Below are 16,062 nucleotides of genomic sequence, written 5' to 3'. Positions count from 1 at the left end.
AACAGTAGAAATGTTCGCCTATCAAGACAGTCAAAATAAGAATAAAATAATTTTGTTCCAGGTGGAAAATCTAGGACTACTTTGCTAAATACTGTTAAGATTCAAATGAACTCAAGAGATCAATTTGAATGTATAACTTCCCGTTTTTGTTGAGGAGCAACCAACATGTTTTTTCAATGTCATTTAATCTGGCCAGTGGATGTTATACACGCAATAAAAAGTGTATTATCTGAAGGGCAATAAAGAGCAGGGGGAAATTATAACAATCACAATAACAATAAAAGACAATAGTAACATTTAACTGTTGTTTAATTTGTGTACATACATTCCTTTAATACATTTTAAGCTTCATAAGAATAGAAAACTGTAAAACGTGCTGCACATAGAGCCTCTGCATTATCTGCATTATTCACATTCAGACAACAAATACATTGTATTTATATGCACATTTCAATCCAGACATTGTGTCATATGGATATTTATAAATGACCTGACATAGTAAGAGATAACATGATAATTACAACATAAATCTGTGTAAAAATTGCTTAACACTGCTTTTGTATTTGAATAATATGAGGTTTACTGTATGTACAAATACGGCATTCACATTGACATGCTGCTAGTGGGTGTACCTAACTAACAATCCCATTTATAAAGTAATCATAAATTCTTCAACAATCACAATTTTTCTAATCTTCCTGCCCGTCCTAAATCAAACACTTATGCCCAAAATTGATTCTTAAGTCATGTTCAAAACAGGAAATATATAAAGAAAGTCTTAATATCACTTTATAGGGCCTTTAAGTATAGCGTGCAAAGTAAACTGCTCATGGCAACTTCAGTATTTTCACAGAGACCAACTTATTTATTACTAGTGGCAGCTTATGATAAAACAGTCAAATGAACAGTCAAATGAATCAGTGAATTTGCTGAGGAGATATAATGTTTTGCATAAAATTGATACACTTTGAAACAAACATTTGTGCCTCGGACTGATGCAAATGTCCAAAAAAATGCTGAACTTTAACACAACCGCAGAGTCCAAAATGGACAAAGGTATCAGAGCTTTTTACCAGTACGGCATCATCCATTTAATTGACCCTAACCCTCCTCTGTTGACATTTTCTTTTTTAAAGTTGATGATGGTACAATGCATTTCTCAAATAACTACAATGCTAATGTGATATGTCCCATTAGCGACTAAGCTAATGAGTAAGCCAGGAGATGACCCTCAGATGAAATACAATGGTTCAATCCAATAACAACATGTCAAAGGATTGCATTAGTAGTAACCATGCACTAAATCACCACCTATTTAAGGACTTTCTGTTGAAACCAACACGACTCTTTGTGTCCATTATAAGGGGCCATTTTATTTGGAATATATACATGTTATGTACTGTAATGTAAAGAATTATTTAAGGTCTACATTTGAACACAGATTGAATCTAAAGGACATGCCTAAAAGACCCTACTTGGTTTATGTTAGGCGTATGGAAACAAGCACTTACAGTATATTGACTTCCATAACTAAGTTGCAATAAATCAAATTACAACAAACAAACTGACACATAAAATAAACCTCAGGCTTTGGGGTAGTTGCCACCGTGAGTAGTCTATTTTGGAAGATGTTTTGAAAATACTTTCTTCTCACTGTTTATCAGGTGTTTATCCGTAACCTGTCCATGTCAGGTGGCAACCAACACACTAAAGGGGATCAGAACTCACTTTCCTCCAGAATCTCCTCCATGGTCTCCCCATGCGTCATCTCTCCTTCACTACTGGACAGGCTTTTCCTGGTGAGGGACAGAAAGTCCAGTCCTGTTGCGAAACAGCCCATCAGCCCCAGACCGTGAACCTCTCCAGGTCCATGCCTCCCACCTCTTCCTTTCACAGCCACCTGGAGCATGTGTGGATGGGTTGTGGAGCTGCCGCTGCCGCCGTCGTCGTAGGAGTCGCTCTGTCGCGAGCCCTGTGGGCGGCGCCCTCGAGTGCATTTCCAAAGGTGCTTAAGTGGCACACTTTGGAAACAGCTCCTGACCTGGAAGTGGTTGGTGAAAAGGAAAAGCTGCCAGCGCTTCTTCAGTTCAGCTTGGAACTAAATGCCAGAATAAAGAAAAGGGATACATCTTGACAACAATATAATCAATGAAGTCCACAATTTTTTCAAACTCTTGGCTAAAATCTGAAATCTGCTAAATGCTAGCTACTTTAGTTTGGTGCTAGGAAGGTGGCATTCATTGGTTTAATTAGAACTTTTTTGCTGAACATCATACTCTTAAGCCACCAAATAAGCTCACTAGCTATACATTAGTCTCTAACTCTGAAGCATGAGTAAGCGTCACTAACACAAAGTCAATTGTACCATTTATAATATTGAAAGTACTAGTTGATGCAGCTTTAAAGTCTCAAACTAACAAGAAATGAATTGACATGAAACATCACTATACATACAGAAGACATGTACCTCTCCATTAGCAAAACAGTACAGCACAGCAACCACAAAACCCTGAAAAAGGTCAAAAATAACAAATAAATGTAAATCGAGAACAACCGATTATGTAATGTATGTAATCAACTTCACAGGTGTTACCTGAAAGGAGCTGAGGGTGAGGTTGATGAAGTTCCTGGCGTAACGAATTCTGCCCTCAACACATTCGTCTATCAGCAAAGCGAAGACCACCTCATGGATCCCCAGCAGAGGAATAAGTACCATTGTTGCTCTCACCAAGCTGAAGGGAATGAACAAAAATATACATATTACGGTGTGTAAGAGAATAGATTGTCAAAAGGATTCAAGGACATTATCTGTCATATGCAGAATAGCTATAGTGTACTTTTGGCAATGAAGATCTTGCATCTCCTCCAACTTTTTTAAATGTAGTACAGACAAATGATAAGCATAAAGGACACAACAGTATGATGAGATAAAAAATAGCATAACAATTCATAGCAAAAGAGAAAACAGACTTAATAGGATCTGTTAAACATTTAAAATAACTAGCCTGAACCATAAACACATGATACAATATGATACGATATGATACGATATGAGACGACATGATACGATATGATACAATATAATAAGATAAACTTAACATATAATAGTGCAATAAAAGATTGCATAGACTAAAATGGTTTAGGACACATACATGACATGGATAATGTTCATAAAATGTGGCACATGATTCAAAGAGCAAAGGATAAAATGGAAGACAATGTAAAGCTTTGTAAAAGTATCCATTAGCCCTTCTCTCTTTTTGCATGTGAAATGAGGCCAGAGTATAAAGGCGTGACAGTTGAACTTTGCAGTACAGTACATGGCATTAATTGACATTATAACCAGGAAACAACTTAATGTAGGTTTAAAAACACCGTTTAAGAAATAGAGCAAGGCTGGGACAATTACCTGTATCTGTAGTTTGTAAATTTCAGCTGATCTGCTTTCAGCTTGGAGAGCAGCAACATCAGAATCTTGATGAATATGAAAAAAATTACCTGCAAAACACATCCAGGGTAGATTTACATGAAATACATGTGACAAAACTACTTACAAGACAAAAAAATGTAGTCGCTCAATGTGAATGTGAATGTGAAACTCCAAGAAATTAGTAATCAGTCATGCTTGACATTACAACAGCTTCTATATCACGTGCTCTCACAAGACAGAAAGCATTAAATGCAGTGTGAAATTAGAGTGACATTTGCTTAATAGCTGGCACAAAAAGGAACTCACAGGAACAACATGATGGATGTGTAACTAATGAGAACATAATGTACTGTGCTTCTTAGGGAAAGCAAATCAAGGATTGTTTCTAACACTTACCAGTACTGATAATGTAATTGGTCCAGTTATTATCCACCAGAACCATCTGTTCACAATTGACCAGCATCTTGGGAATCAAAGAATAAAAGAAGTTTAACAAGTCAACTAATGAAGAGCATTTTAATGCATGAATTTTGTAAATGTATTGTGATAATTGTGATGATGGGTAATGAAACACTCACCCTGTGTTTTCATAAATAATCTTGACAACGGTCCATGGTGTTACGAACAAAATAGGTGTTCCTGAAAAGTTACAAATGCAAAAGATGCATAACGTTTAATTTCAAACAAACACACATATCTTTGTATTTGTGGTGTTGTGGGGGTACCAGGCCATAGCAGACATTTTGGGGACCCCCCTTTCTTAAGCTTGTAACGACTTTTAAAACCTCAGCTGGTATCCTGGAGTGGACGTTAACAAAGATATCACATCAAAAATATAAATCAGACAAAGTGGAGGACACTTTACCTACACACTTTTCTACACACACATACTCAAAGAAACACACCCAGATGCAGGTTCACATAATAGACTAAAAACAAAATGATTAAAACAATTAATTAATTGTTTACCCCATCCTAGCAGCATGTAATTCTTCAAGATACGTCTCTTGGTCAGTACAGCTGTAAAGAGGAGTGTGTGGAGGAAAATGGCCTCCACCAGCAGCCAGAAGTAGTTACAGGCCACAAAGTATTCCATGCACACTTTGGAGAACTTACACATCAATGCTATCTGTTGAGAAATATTATAGATTAGTGTTCAAAATAGTTTTGGTCTGTTCATTCTTTACTGTAAATATTGACTACAGCTACAATTGAAGTATCTGCTAATAAGGCAGTGCTTTTAATACCGCAGAGCTTGAGTAGGAGTTCCACCCGGGGTCGTCATTCGGTAGCTTGGAATACATCATGTATAATGTGATTTCCTTAGAGATGACGGCCATGGCTCTCAGGATGAATGACACAAACAGATTCATGTGAATGTAGTTCCTGGTACAGTGGAGCTTCCTGGTAAGCAGATACAGTAGCAATTTGAGGAATGCATTGATCCATACTCCCTATGCTGTAACAGAATTACTGAGGGCATATTTCATAGAAATGCTTCCTGTTTATTATAATGTAATTTATAAGGATTGATTATTCTCATATCTCTGTGCCACCCTTTCTAGTGGGTTATCATTGTGCATTTCATCAGTATGTTAAAGCTAGTGGATACAACCCATGTCTTATTTATTGTTTATCAGGACTTGCCTTTACCACATTTTATATATTAAAGTGTATTGTTTTGAACTGTTAAATCTTTCCTGTGGAGTTTCTGATGACTGATAGCACTAAGTGTCCCCACACCTTTAGTTTGTTTATCTTGTTTTGCTTATAATGAACTCTCCTGTCATTTCACATCATGCCTCCTTCTCGGCCTTAAAATCAACTCATTCCCCTAACATGGTTTCCCCAAGCCCATCTCCTCACCTGCAAATCATTCCTCCATCAACCCCACTGCATATATACTAGTTCACTTTCACTTGTTCCATGCCATATTGTCTAAGCTCTATGGCTTCATTTGTTCTTAGTCTGTTTATCTACTCTGCCTGTTTTTGACCCTGCCTGTCCCTATTATTCTGCCTGGTACTTCTTGGACATGTTTGCTTGTTGGATTGATTGATCTCCCGTGTTTGAACCTACCTGTACCTGACAAAGTACTTTGAACTTCCTGAACATTCTGCCTGTTTCATAAGTTTTGGCTGTAGTATGCCTGTATCAGTAAACTTTACACTAAGAAGCTTTTTGGGTTAAGGTATTAAAAAAGCGGGTGCCTGTTCTTTTAGTAATAGTTAAAAGACTGTATTTGCATAGATGTCTTACTACCTTTAAATCCTTCAAAGGGCTTTTACATATACAAGTCAGCATTCACCCATTCAAACACATTTGTCGCTTTGATGATATTTGTATGATGTCCTTGCTTTTTTGCTATATTAGGCATTATTATATTATAAATTATGTGTTCTGTCAATGTTGGTTGTGGATGTTTGATATTATTATAAGCAAATTCCCCTAGGGGCTCAAATATATCATTCATTCATAACCCCTATAGTCCCGAGCACTGACCTCAGCACGCCCATCAGGAGAGTCGCCAGGGTGAGAGAGGACAGGGACAGGGAGTAGCCAATCACAGAGATGAGCCTGAGGGCTGTGTGCCAAATAATTTCTTCCTCCTGGACACACACACACACACACACACACACACACACACACACACACACACACACACACACACACACACACACACACACACACACACACACACACACACACACACACACACACACACACACACACACACACACACACACACACACACACACTTATTTATTTAACCAGGATAGGTCTCATTGAGATTAAAAATCTATTTTTCAAGAGAGTCCTGGCCCAAGAATGGTAACAGCACAGTTTCAGACAATTTTACAGTTACAAACAATTAAAAAACACACAATCACAACACAGTCATACACCAAGTTTAGCCAAAGCATTTACAGACACAGCGGCCTGCTTCGAGGTCAGTTAAAGTTGCTTTGAGTGTTTCTAATGAGACCAGCTCTCTGAGTTTCAGCTCAGTTTGAAGCAGGTTCCAAGCTTGAGGGGCAGTGTAACTGAACGCCCTTTTCCCAAGTTCAGTACGGACCTTTGGTACAGTTAAAAGGAAAAAGTTCTCTGAGCGAAGCCGATAGGATCCAGTGCATTTTTTATTTATGTACATACTTAGATAAGGGGGAAGAGCACCAAGAATAGCCTTATATATAAGGATGTGCCAATGTTTCAGTCTACGCATGGTCAGGGAAGACCATCCAACACGAGTGTATAGATTGCAGTGGTGCGTCAAGGATCTGAGGTTTGTGATGAATCTCAGTGGACCATGGTAGACGGTGTCCAGCGAGTGAAGGCACTGAGAAGATGCATTCATATAAACCACATCTCCATAATCCAGCACAGACAGAAAGGTTGCAGACACTAGTCTCTTTTTGGCCTCATAGGAAAAACAAGACTTGTTTCTAAAGAAAAAACCTAATTTTATTCTTAATTTTTTCAAGAGTTCCACAATGTGTGGTTTAAAAGAGAGCAAATTGTCAATTATAATTCCAAGATACTTATACTGCAACACAGATTCAACCTCCGTCCCCTGCAAGGTGGTGATAGGAGGAAGGTTCAAGACCTTGGCTTTTGCTTTCGAGAACATCATTAGGTTTGTCTTGGCAGGATTTAAAACAAGTTTCAAATCACACATGTTGGATTGTACAATGTTAAAAGCATTCTGGAGCTGACAAAGAGCCTGCTTCGGGGTGGACGCAGAACAATAAATAACTGTATCATCAGCATAAAAATGCAAATTTGCATTCAAAACATTGTTATTAAGACTGTTAATGTAAATAATAAATAACAATGGTCCTAAAACAGATCCCTGTGGCACACCCTTGGATACCGGAAGAGATGTTGAAGTTAAGCCTTCTGCCCGCACACACTGTGATCTGCATGAAAGATAATTCTTGAACCAACAGACAGCCTTACCTGAAAGACCGATACTAACGAGTCTTTGTAACAGTAAGGCATGATCCACTGTGTCAAAAACCTTTGACAAGTCAATAAAAAGTGCTGCGCAATGCTCTCTATTGTCTAAGAAGTAAATAAGATCATTTACTACTTTTAAGGCAACTGTTGTAGTGCTGTGTTTTTTCCTAAAACCAGATTGAAACTCAGATAAAATATTATTTATTGATAAAAACTCTTTCAGTTGGAAATTGACCAGTGATTCCAATACTTTATTTAAAACACATAATTTGGAGATGGGTCTGTAGTTGTTTAGGTGAGTGGGGTCACCCCCTTTTAACAGTGGGAGAACAAAAGCAGATGTCCAAATAAGGGGAATTTCGTTTGTCTCCAAGGACAGATTAAAAAGATAAGCCAAGGGCAAAGCTATAAAATCAGCTGCTAACTTTAAAAAGTACGGCTCCAGGTTGTCAGGACCTGCTGATTTTCTTGGTTCCAAACTTTTCAGGGCTTTATGCACCTCTGAAACTGTTACTGGAATCAAATTAAACGGTTCACCCTCCCAGATACCACCGTCAGAGCGATCAGTGGCTCCTTGAGCTATGTTCAGCGAGGTAAACAGAGAACCAGAAGCAATAAAATGTTCATTAAAACAACCAAGCATTTCTGCCTTATCAGAGATTTCCTTCACAATGCAATCTGGAAGCTCTATAACATTTTTGTTTCCAGTTAATGATTTAATAGTTTTCCAGAATTTAAGGGGATTATTTAGGTTATCTGAAGTTTCAGTTAGGAGATGATCCACTTTGGCATTTCTGATTTTAACGGTAAATGCATTTCGCAGCTGCCTGAAGAGCAGCCAATGTGACTCAAGACCTGTATTCCTGGCTTTTGACCATGCCACATTGCGCTCGTGTAGTAAATCAGAAAGATCTGATGTGAACCATGCATTGTCTCTGCCTTTTTCTCTGTATTCTCTTAAGGGGGCATGCCTATCAACTATTTTAATAAAACCATCATAAAATAATGTCCAGGCAGTTTCAACATCTGCAATGAGATTGATTTTGTCCCAATCAAATAGAAACAGGTCGTGGAAAAAACCCTGCTCTACAAAATGTTTCATATCACGCTTTATGATGATACGGGGTTTTGTCTTAGGGACTTTTGTATTCCGTACCATGGCAATGACACAGTGGTCACTAATGTCATTTGCAAATACAGAAGCAGGGGTGTATTTATGAGAAGCATTTGTAAGGATTAGATCAATTAAGGAGGATTTTTCAGGAGATTTCAGATTGGGTCTAGTGGGACTGCCAACAATCTGAAAGATATTTAAGAAATTGCAGTATGTTTTAACATCATCAGATGCTGGTAGCAGCCAGTTCCAGTTAAGGTCACCCACAATGACAATTTCAGTATAGTTAAGACTGGACAAAAGCTGCATTAAAGATGGTAAAGCTTCGCTGACAGCTGAAGGTGGTCTGTAGCAACCAACAACAGTAATATGGAGCGCTTTTGATACTTCCAAGTCAAGAGCCAAAAGTTCAAATGGTTTTGTCAGTGATTTAGAGAGAATAATTGTTACATGAAACTTCGATTTAACATAGACTGCAACACCTCCACCCTTTTTAGGTCGATCAGTCCTATACACATTATAGCCATCAATGCAAATATCCTTGCTTGAAATTGATTTGGTTAGCCAAGTTTCAGATATCACTATTATATCAGCATCGGTTGAATGTGCCCAAATAAGAATCATATCCATTTTAGCAATCAAACTGCGCACATTCAAATGGATGAGACCAAGACCAGACCTTGATTTAAAATCTGCAGGGGTGTTAAAATTAACACAATATTCTGGTCCAGGGTTAGGTTGCACATTTCCTGAAATCAGCAATAAGAGTACAATTAGACACCTATAGACAGGCCTAGGTGGACTTTTTGACGGCTCTCTCTTAGTGTTTAAACCTAACACAAAATCATGAACATAGCTTGAAGAAATAATAAAGTTGTCTTGTAGAGCCATAAGGCTAATCAGACGGGCCAAGTCCACAGATCCGCACTTGACAGATGCGGGAGAGAGGGAGAGGGGGCTCAACATCGTACCCAGCGGACTGCAAGAGGAGCACGTTCCCCGGCCTGGTAAAACCGGGGTTGGGAGAAATGGACGGGATATTCCGGTCCCGAGGGGACTTACCCCAGTGCTGCTCCAAATTAAAAGGGATAGGACAGCCAAAAGCAGTGACATAATTAAAATCCCGCGAAACGTGGAGAACCCGCCCAAAACAGCAGACTCTTGAGCTCCACGCCACAGGACAAGTTAGTACAGAACAAAATCAGGCTCAATCCCATATAAATCCGTTCCGGGATCTTTCAACCACCCGATCAGCTGGGGACGATGCGTGTCGTGACTTCACATGTAAATAGGAAGCCCGACCCGATGCATCGCTGGTTTAAAAGTAAAAAAACTGGATGTGTAGAGATCGTAACACAGTCAGATACAGATCAGTGCCCAATTAAAAAAGCCAGGAACTTCCCTTTAGGATGAGAAAAAGAATTGGACCCATCAAGATCAACGATGTGTTGTCCGGTTGCCGATTTGAACAGGCTCCAATAGTCCAAGTAGCCGGTATTTACGCCGGTAAGTCACACTACTACATTTACGATTAGGATTTGAGATGTAGCAGTTGAAAAATTGAAAGTGTCCGCCAAACAATTTAGATGTAATCACTCAATCATACAGACATACGGACACAGAACGAGACGTGCTGCCATCTTGGGAATATGGAGGGCATAACAACACCTCTTCAGCATTTTAAGCTATCATTTGCTATACTTGGAGGGAGCAGACACTTTGTATTTTGCTTCCTCCTACTCACCTTTTCTTTGAAGTATGTGTCCTCCTTACAATTTGACTCATCCCTCCAGGGCTCGGAGGAATTCTCCCTCCGTCGCCATCTCCCATTTTCCAAACATTCTCTGTGTGCACTCCTTTGGGTGTCTGCAGGTAATTATAAAACACAATGGTATGCATGCTTTCTTTCTATTTGACCTGTGTTGGAGCACTTTAGTTGTTTTGACCTCATTATAGACAGGGCTCCCATCACTTTTCAAAGAGCCATTTACAATTACCTTTTTCTTGAAATCTTGCAAGCAAAAGTAAAAAACTAATGTGAACTAACTGTATTAAAATATTTCTGTACGATTATGGACAAATAATAACTTTGATTATTGTGATCAATATTGAGGTCATGATTATTTATCGCTTCTGTTCTTTGGTGTAATTGACATACATTATGTATTGCATTTTCACATTTTAATAAAAAGAGCGCTCCTTTCACTACATATTGTGAAAAATCACAGGAATGATTACAGAATTGGATATAAAATCTGTAATCTATAATTATAATTCCCAAATTGAATGGGTATGGTCTCTTCTTGTGTCATTATTTCAAACATCATTGTGGTAAAAAAAAAAGAAGATAATTGCAGAAGGCCTGACTCACTATGTTTTTATTTATTTGTTTTACTTTGTTGTATCTCATGGTGGGACAGCCTGCAGAGAACATGGTGTACTAAGTAATTACAATTTTTAAATGATTTGATCCGTAAGGTAAAGTCAGTTCTCCCTTGAAAAAAGAGAACAATTCAATTCAAAACCTTTATTTATCCAGGTGAAATCCTCACCTGGATAAATAAAGGTTTTGAATTGAATTGAATTGAAAGGAGTGTCTACTGTGTTGAGTGTGGCTAAAAACAAAACTGCAGTTGACCTATGGTAGACTGCTGATTGACATTTAAAGCATAAATGTGCATTGATTAGACATTCAACTGCACAAAGACTTCCTGTGAGAAACCTTACAGTTTGTCTTGTGATTCAGCCAGTGATTGATTCACTTATAATAATGAATTACCAAAGGAAGTCAAAAATAGTAAAAGGAGCCATTCACGAAATAAGCTTCAATGACATTTATTTATAACGTGTGAGTGACCATACAGTAGTTGCTATAGAACATTACCCTCGCTGATCCATGGTAAGTAAGAAGGACAGGGGACTGACACGTTCCCCGGAGAAGAGTGGGGCCAACACACAAAAGTGTCAAACGTTCCTTTACAGTAATGTCCGGTTACTGTAAAAATAGAATATTCAAATATTCATTAAAGTAATAACAATCAAGGAGACACTAACAATATAACAGCATCTCACCAGCTTCTGATTGTGCGCTTGTTGTAAGAGTTCTGTTGCAGTTCTCCCAGTATTCATTCCGTTGGGCTATCAGACTTTCAAGCACTGAACCTGTTACCTGCATGTGGATTAAAAAGTGAAACAAGTTAATCTGAACATTACATTCAAGAGAATACAAGCATTAGTGTACAGCATGGGTTCAATTCAAACCCGGCACATAGGCCTACGCTGTTATCAGCCTCGCATATCCTAAACAATGTATATGTTTCCCAAAAATGCGTTCAAAGTGCATGCTGTGTTCATGGATAACACTGCTTCATATCAAATCAAGCACTTTCTGAAATATTTGGAAAGATCATTGCATTTCAATTTTAACTGCAACATTTAGGTTGTATTTTCAGTAATTCTTCCTGTGTTTTTTTTTGTATTTAAATAGCAATTAATATTGCAGTAATGTAATGTAATGACTTATTTGATCTACTTGTGATAGAGCCCTTATCAGGTTTTAGGACAACATGGAAGTGAAAGCAGTGCTCAGTTTATTTAGTGTGAAAGGGCAATTGAAATATTTGATCACTCACACCAAAATTGAGGAGAATAAGTAAAGGATAATGTGCAACGAGGCGGTCATCAATGTAAAATGCACACCCGGTAGATTGATCATGTTAGCAAGTGAGTATTAACAAACTCTGAAATGTCCAAAATATGTCCAAATTGGCCAATCAGAATCGATTGTGATAAGTTTGTTAATAATTTTAGCCTTAACAGGATTACAGTATGTGTAATCAGTGAGTACACATCTTTTCTTAGAATAATACACTGCCCCCTCAAACACAGAATCCCCCAAATAACAAATCACAAATAAACCTGTTTACGACTATAATGAATCATACAGGAAAGTGATCATTTAAAGTTAGTAGAGTAAGTGAGCATTTTACATTATTTTCTAATCCTCCCCAGAGATGATTATGTATAGCACTTTAGAATATATCATCTCACAAAGCGAACATGGTAGCATAACGTTGCCAGCATTTCACAGCATAACCCCCCAACCCCCTATGAATGCCTCTCCTCTGTGTTTTGGTCACCATTAGCTGCCTTAGCTAATTGCTCAATAGATCTGCTGTTTGGTGCTTTGCTAGCTCAATCAAAAGAGGCTAAAAGGCTCAGGTGCTGAGCTGGATGATATTTCCCTGAAGGTTCATTACTATAAGTAACCTATTAAACATTACACAAAGTAATGTGTTTCAATTTAATTGGATTTTTTTTTATTTGTTAAGTTTTAGGTTTGTTTGTTGTCCAGAGTTTAAGAGTCTTGACCACCTACTTATTTATCATGCATTTGCATATGAAGTGCCTTGGAAACAAAGAGAATGTGATACTTCACAGAGGCTTAGATTGATTTAATTAAGATACATGTGAGTCATTTGAGACACATATCAACAGATGCTGAAAAACCCTTGATCGAAAGAAAGGAAATCTTCGGGTCTTATAAGCTAATAAAGTATCCATCATTTTAAGACTGAGCTCATGACGATGTAATGATTCTGAATGGCATAACATCATAATTACCTATACATAAATCTCAACAAAAACTGGTTTAATAATATACAACGGGTTGAATAAATGAAATGTAATATCATATTTTAGAGTAAACCAATTTCATTGCATTTAAAGTTTCTGAATGGATGAGCAGTGGATGTTGCAGTATTAGTATTTTCCCACTTGGTGGGAGTATTTAATAAGCACCAATTACACAGTAGACATTTTCCCCTGTGTGCATGAATACAGGCAACTAATCAATATGGCTCAGTGCATTAGTGAAACATAACCCTCTATTTATTCTTAATTTAAGTCTGTCTTACTAAAGGTTATTCTATTTTATAACTATAATTTAATACCAAAATTAGGATTCTTCCTTAATTTGCTGTCATTTCTGAAACAAACCTCATTTTGTTATGTTTAAGAAAAGAAACTCCAGGCTACAGCCTTCCTCTCATTTATACATCAGTGTCAGGACCGGGGACAGCAGTTTATATATTGGGTAAACACTCCCAATCTTAAAATCTGTGTCCGTTTGGCACATCAGCCACCTGTGTCCCAAAGATTTCTCTTCTACGCCGTCTTTCATTCGGTGAGCCTCGTCTTGTCAGGACTGTCTAAAGCGTCACCACACCTGTCTTCTGTGTTGTCTGTTAAGATACTAAACCTGCTTCAAATCAGGTAGCAGACTCTGAATAATTAATTAGCTGTATAAAATTGAAGATAGAAGTTAAGTGTTCTATGATTTAGTTTTCGTATTCATTATGTTTCTTTGCTACATTCTTTTATCCCTTGAGAAAAAAAAACTCTAATTTGATTTCCAAAACACAGTTGTTTTTCAAGCACGTCACTAAACTGACACTTTCAGACAACGACTTCAGAAACTGCACAATATGTGCACATGTGAGCGAAGGGACCTCTTGTAAACTGAACCAATTATGTAAAAGGACCAATAAAAAAGAATCTGCCACATGCTGGTTTTTAAAATGTGCTTATCCTGAGTTATCTGTCATTAGGGTGTTTGCTCTGTTTCATGAGAAATGTTATATTGTCTAATAAAATACATCAAAGAAGAATGTTTTTGTGGAGCCAAGTTCCGTTGAAATATTTAAAATCAAAATGTAATATTGAAGTTAAGGAACTTTTGCAACATGTCAAACAGCACCAGGTCAAACCGAGCCTCACTCGATAAATCCAAAGACAAATTAGTAATGAATGTTAGTTCATTGAAAGGCATTATTAGTGTATGCATTGTATGTACTGTATATGCTGGATTGGGAAGGTAGCATTCAATATATATTCCGTTACAAATACTAGTTACACATAAAAAAAGTTGTATCTGTAACCTAATCTCAGTATCACAATATAAAAACATATAACCTTATTACTTTCCGTTACTTTTGTATTACTTAATATCAAATGCACTGTCGATAAATAAAATATATAATAAATATCAATAAGATGTTTTTTACTCAAGTCTAATTATGTAAGACAACAGAACAATATGGCCATGGAAAATAAAACAAAATATTTTCATTATCGAAAATATGTCTAAATTATAGGCTAGACCTTAAAAAGTATAGTTTACAATGCTGTTGTAGTTTAAAACATGATTTAAGAGCAAACACGGTATTGTTGTCTCAGGTGTCCTCCTAGAGCATTTAATACAAAATATATTTTTAATGAAGAAAAATTAAAAAGAAGCCTAAATGAAAACCAAAAATAAGCTCAGGCATTACTTCTACATTGACATTTATTTTGAATTGCATTGTAACGTTGTTATTCTGCCAGTAATCCCCTTTTTTCCAAATGCATCAGTAATCTGAGTACGTCTTTTTTTATTTAACTGTAAGGTAATACAGTTATCTTTTCTTGGGTATCCTGATTACGTATATTCCATTGCTCCCCAAGTCTGTTTATGTGCATGTGCAATGACTGTATTATGTGTATATAAGTTGAGTATTATTTACCTGGTGGATGAAGAAAACAAAGAATAATGTGAGCAGGAGGGTGTGTCTTGCTGTGGTCGGGGTCCTCTTGTGCCAGGTTGGCAGGAGCATGGTGCTGGGGGTTCACATTGAAAGCAGGTTTCTGGTTCCTCACTTGGTTTGCCTCCTCATACCTCACCCATTCCCTTGCAAGGCCTCTCACTCATCCTACTCTTATCCCTCACTAAGTCCACTCAGCTCGGCTCTATTTGCCTCGCGACACCAGGTAGCTTCAGAATATTCAGAATTTGTTGGACGAATTTGACAAGGACAGCAATTCTTCTTCTCCAGAATGTGATGCTTGTTGTAGATGTTTTCAAAAGCGTATTGATGATTCTTTCTATACTTTTCCAAAAAGTTTCTTCCTTATGATTGTTATTATTTGGTAGGTTATTCCACAGTAGGTGAAGAAGTCCTAGTCCCCCTTTCCCTGAAGACCTCTTCTCCTATGAAGGAGGTGGATCCGCAAGTACTCCCTATAGACACGGCATAACTGAGAGCGCCTGTGGAGCCTCACGGAGAGATTCCCTGTCCCGCCCCATCCTCCCTCAACCAATCAAGATAAGGCGAACGGCCGCCACATAACTAACTTTGTTATCGAAGAAAGCTGATCACTCAGGAGCAAATGGACACACTGCCGCCGAGGATCAACACTACAATACAACATTTGTTTTATTCAATATCCTAATACAAGTACACACACACACACACACACACACACACACACACACACACACACACACACACACACACACACACACACACACACACACACACACACACACACACACACACACACACACACACAAATACAGAGCAAATACCACCTGTACTATAGACAGAGGGGGGAGACGCTGGCCCCTCCCTTCTGTTTAGATATCTCACACAGTAACTGAGCATCACCCGGCTTTTTTGACACTAATGGGAACCCAGTGTAAACTATCAGCACCTAATCCAAACACAGGCCTGCAAATGGGAGA

The 16,062-nt window shown here is 37.9% G+C and overlaps 1 protein-coding gene across 1 annotated transcript; it reads right to left on the bottom strand.

The window, feature by feature from the left end:
* Positions 1-308: 308 nt before the first annotated feature.
* Positions 309-15,563, bottom strand: glp2r (glucagon-like peptide 2 receptor). The gene is made up of 13 exons (XM_079658220.1): positions 15,065-15,563; positions 11,574-11,670; positions 11,386-11,496; positions 10,246-10,367; positions 5,933-6,039; positions 4,678-4,834; positions 4,400-4,559; positions 4,009-4,069; positions 3,827-3,893; positions 3,410-3,498; positions 2,594-2,732; positions 2,468-2,509; positions 309-2,098 (listed from the first exon to the last, which is right to left on the bottom strand). The coding sequence occupies exons 1-13, from the start codon at positions 15,152-15,154 to the stop codon at positions 1,718-1,720; spliced, it is 1,623 nt and encodes a 540-aa protein (XP_079514346.1). The 5' UTR covers positions 15,155-15,563; the 3' UTR covers positions 309-1,717.
* Between the last annotated feature and the right edge of the window lie 499 nt (positions 15,564-16,062).

Source organism: Notothenia rossii, assembly GCF_949606895.1.
Source record: "Notothenia rossii genome assembly, chromosome: 11".
Lineage (NCBI taxonomy): Eukaryota > Metazoa > Chordata > Actinopteri > Perciformes > Nototheniidae > Notothenia > Notothenia rossii.
This window is presented reverse-complemented; position numbering and strand designations above follow the sequence as displayed.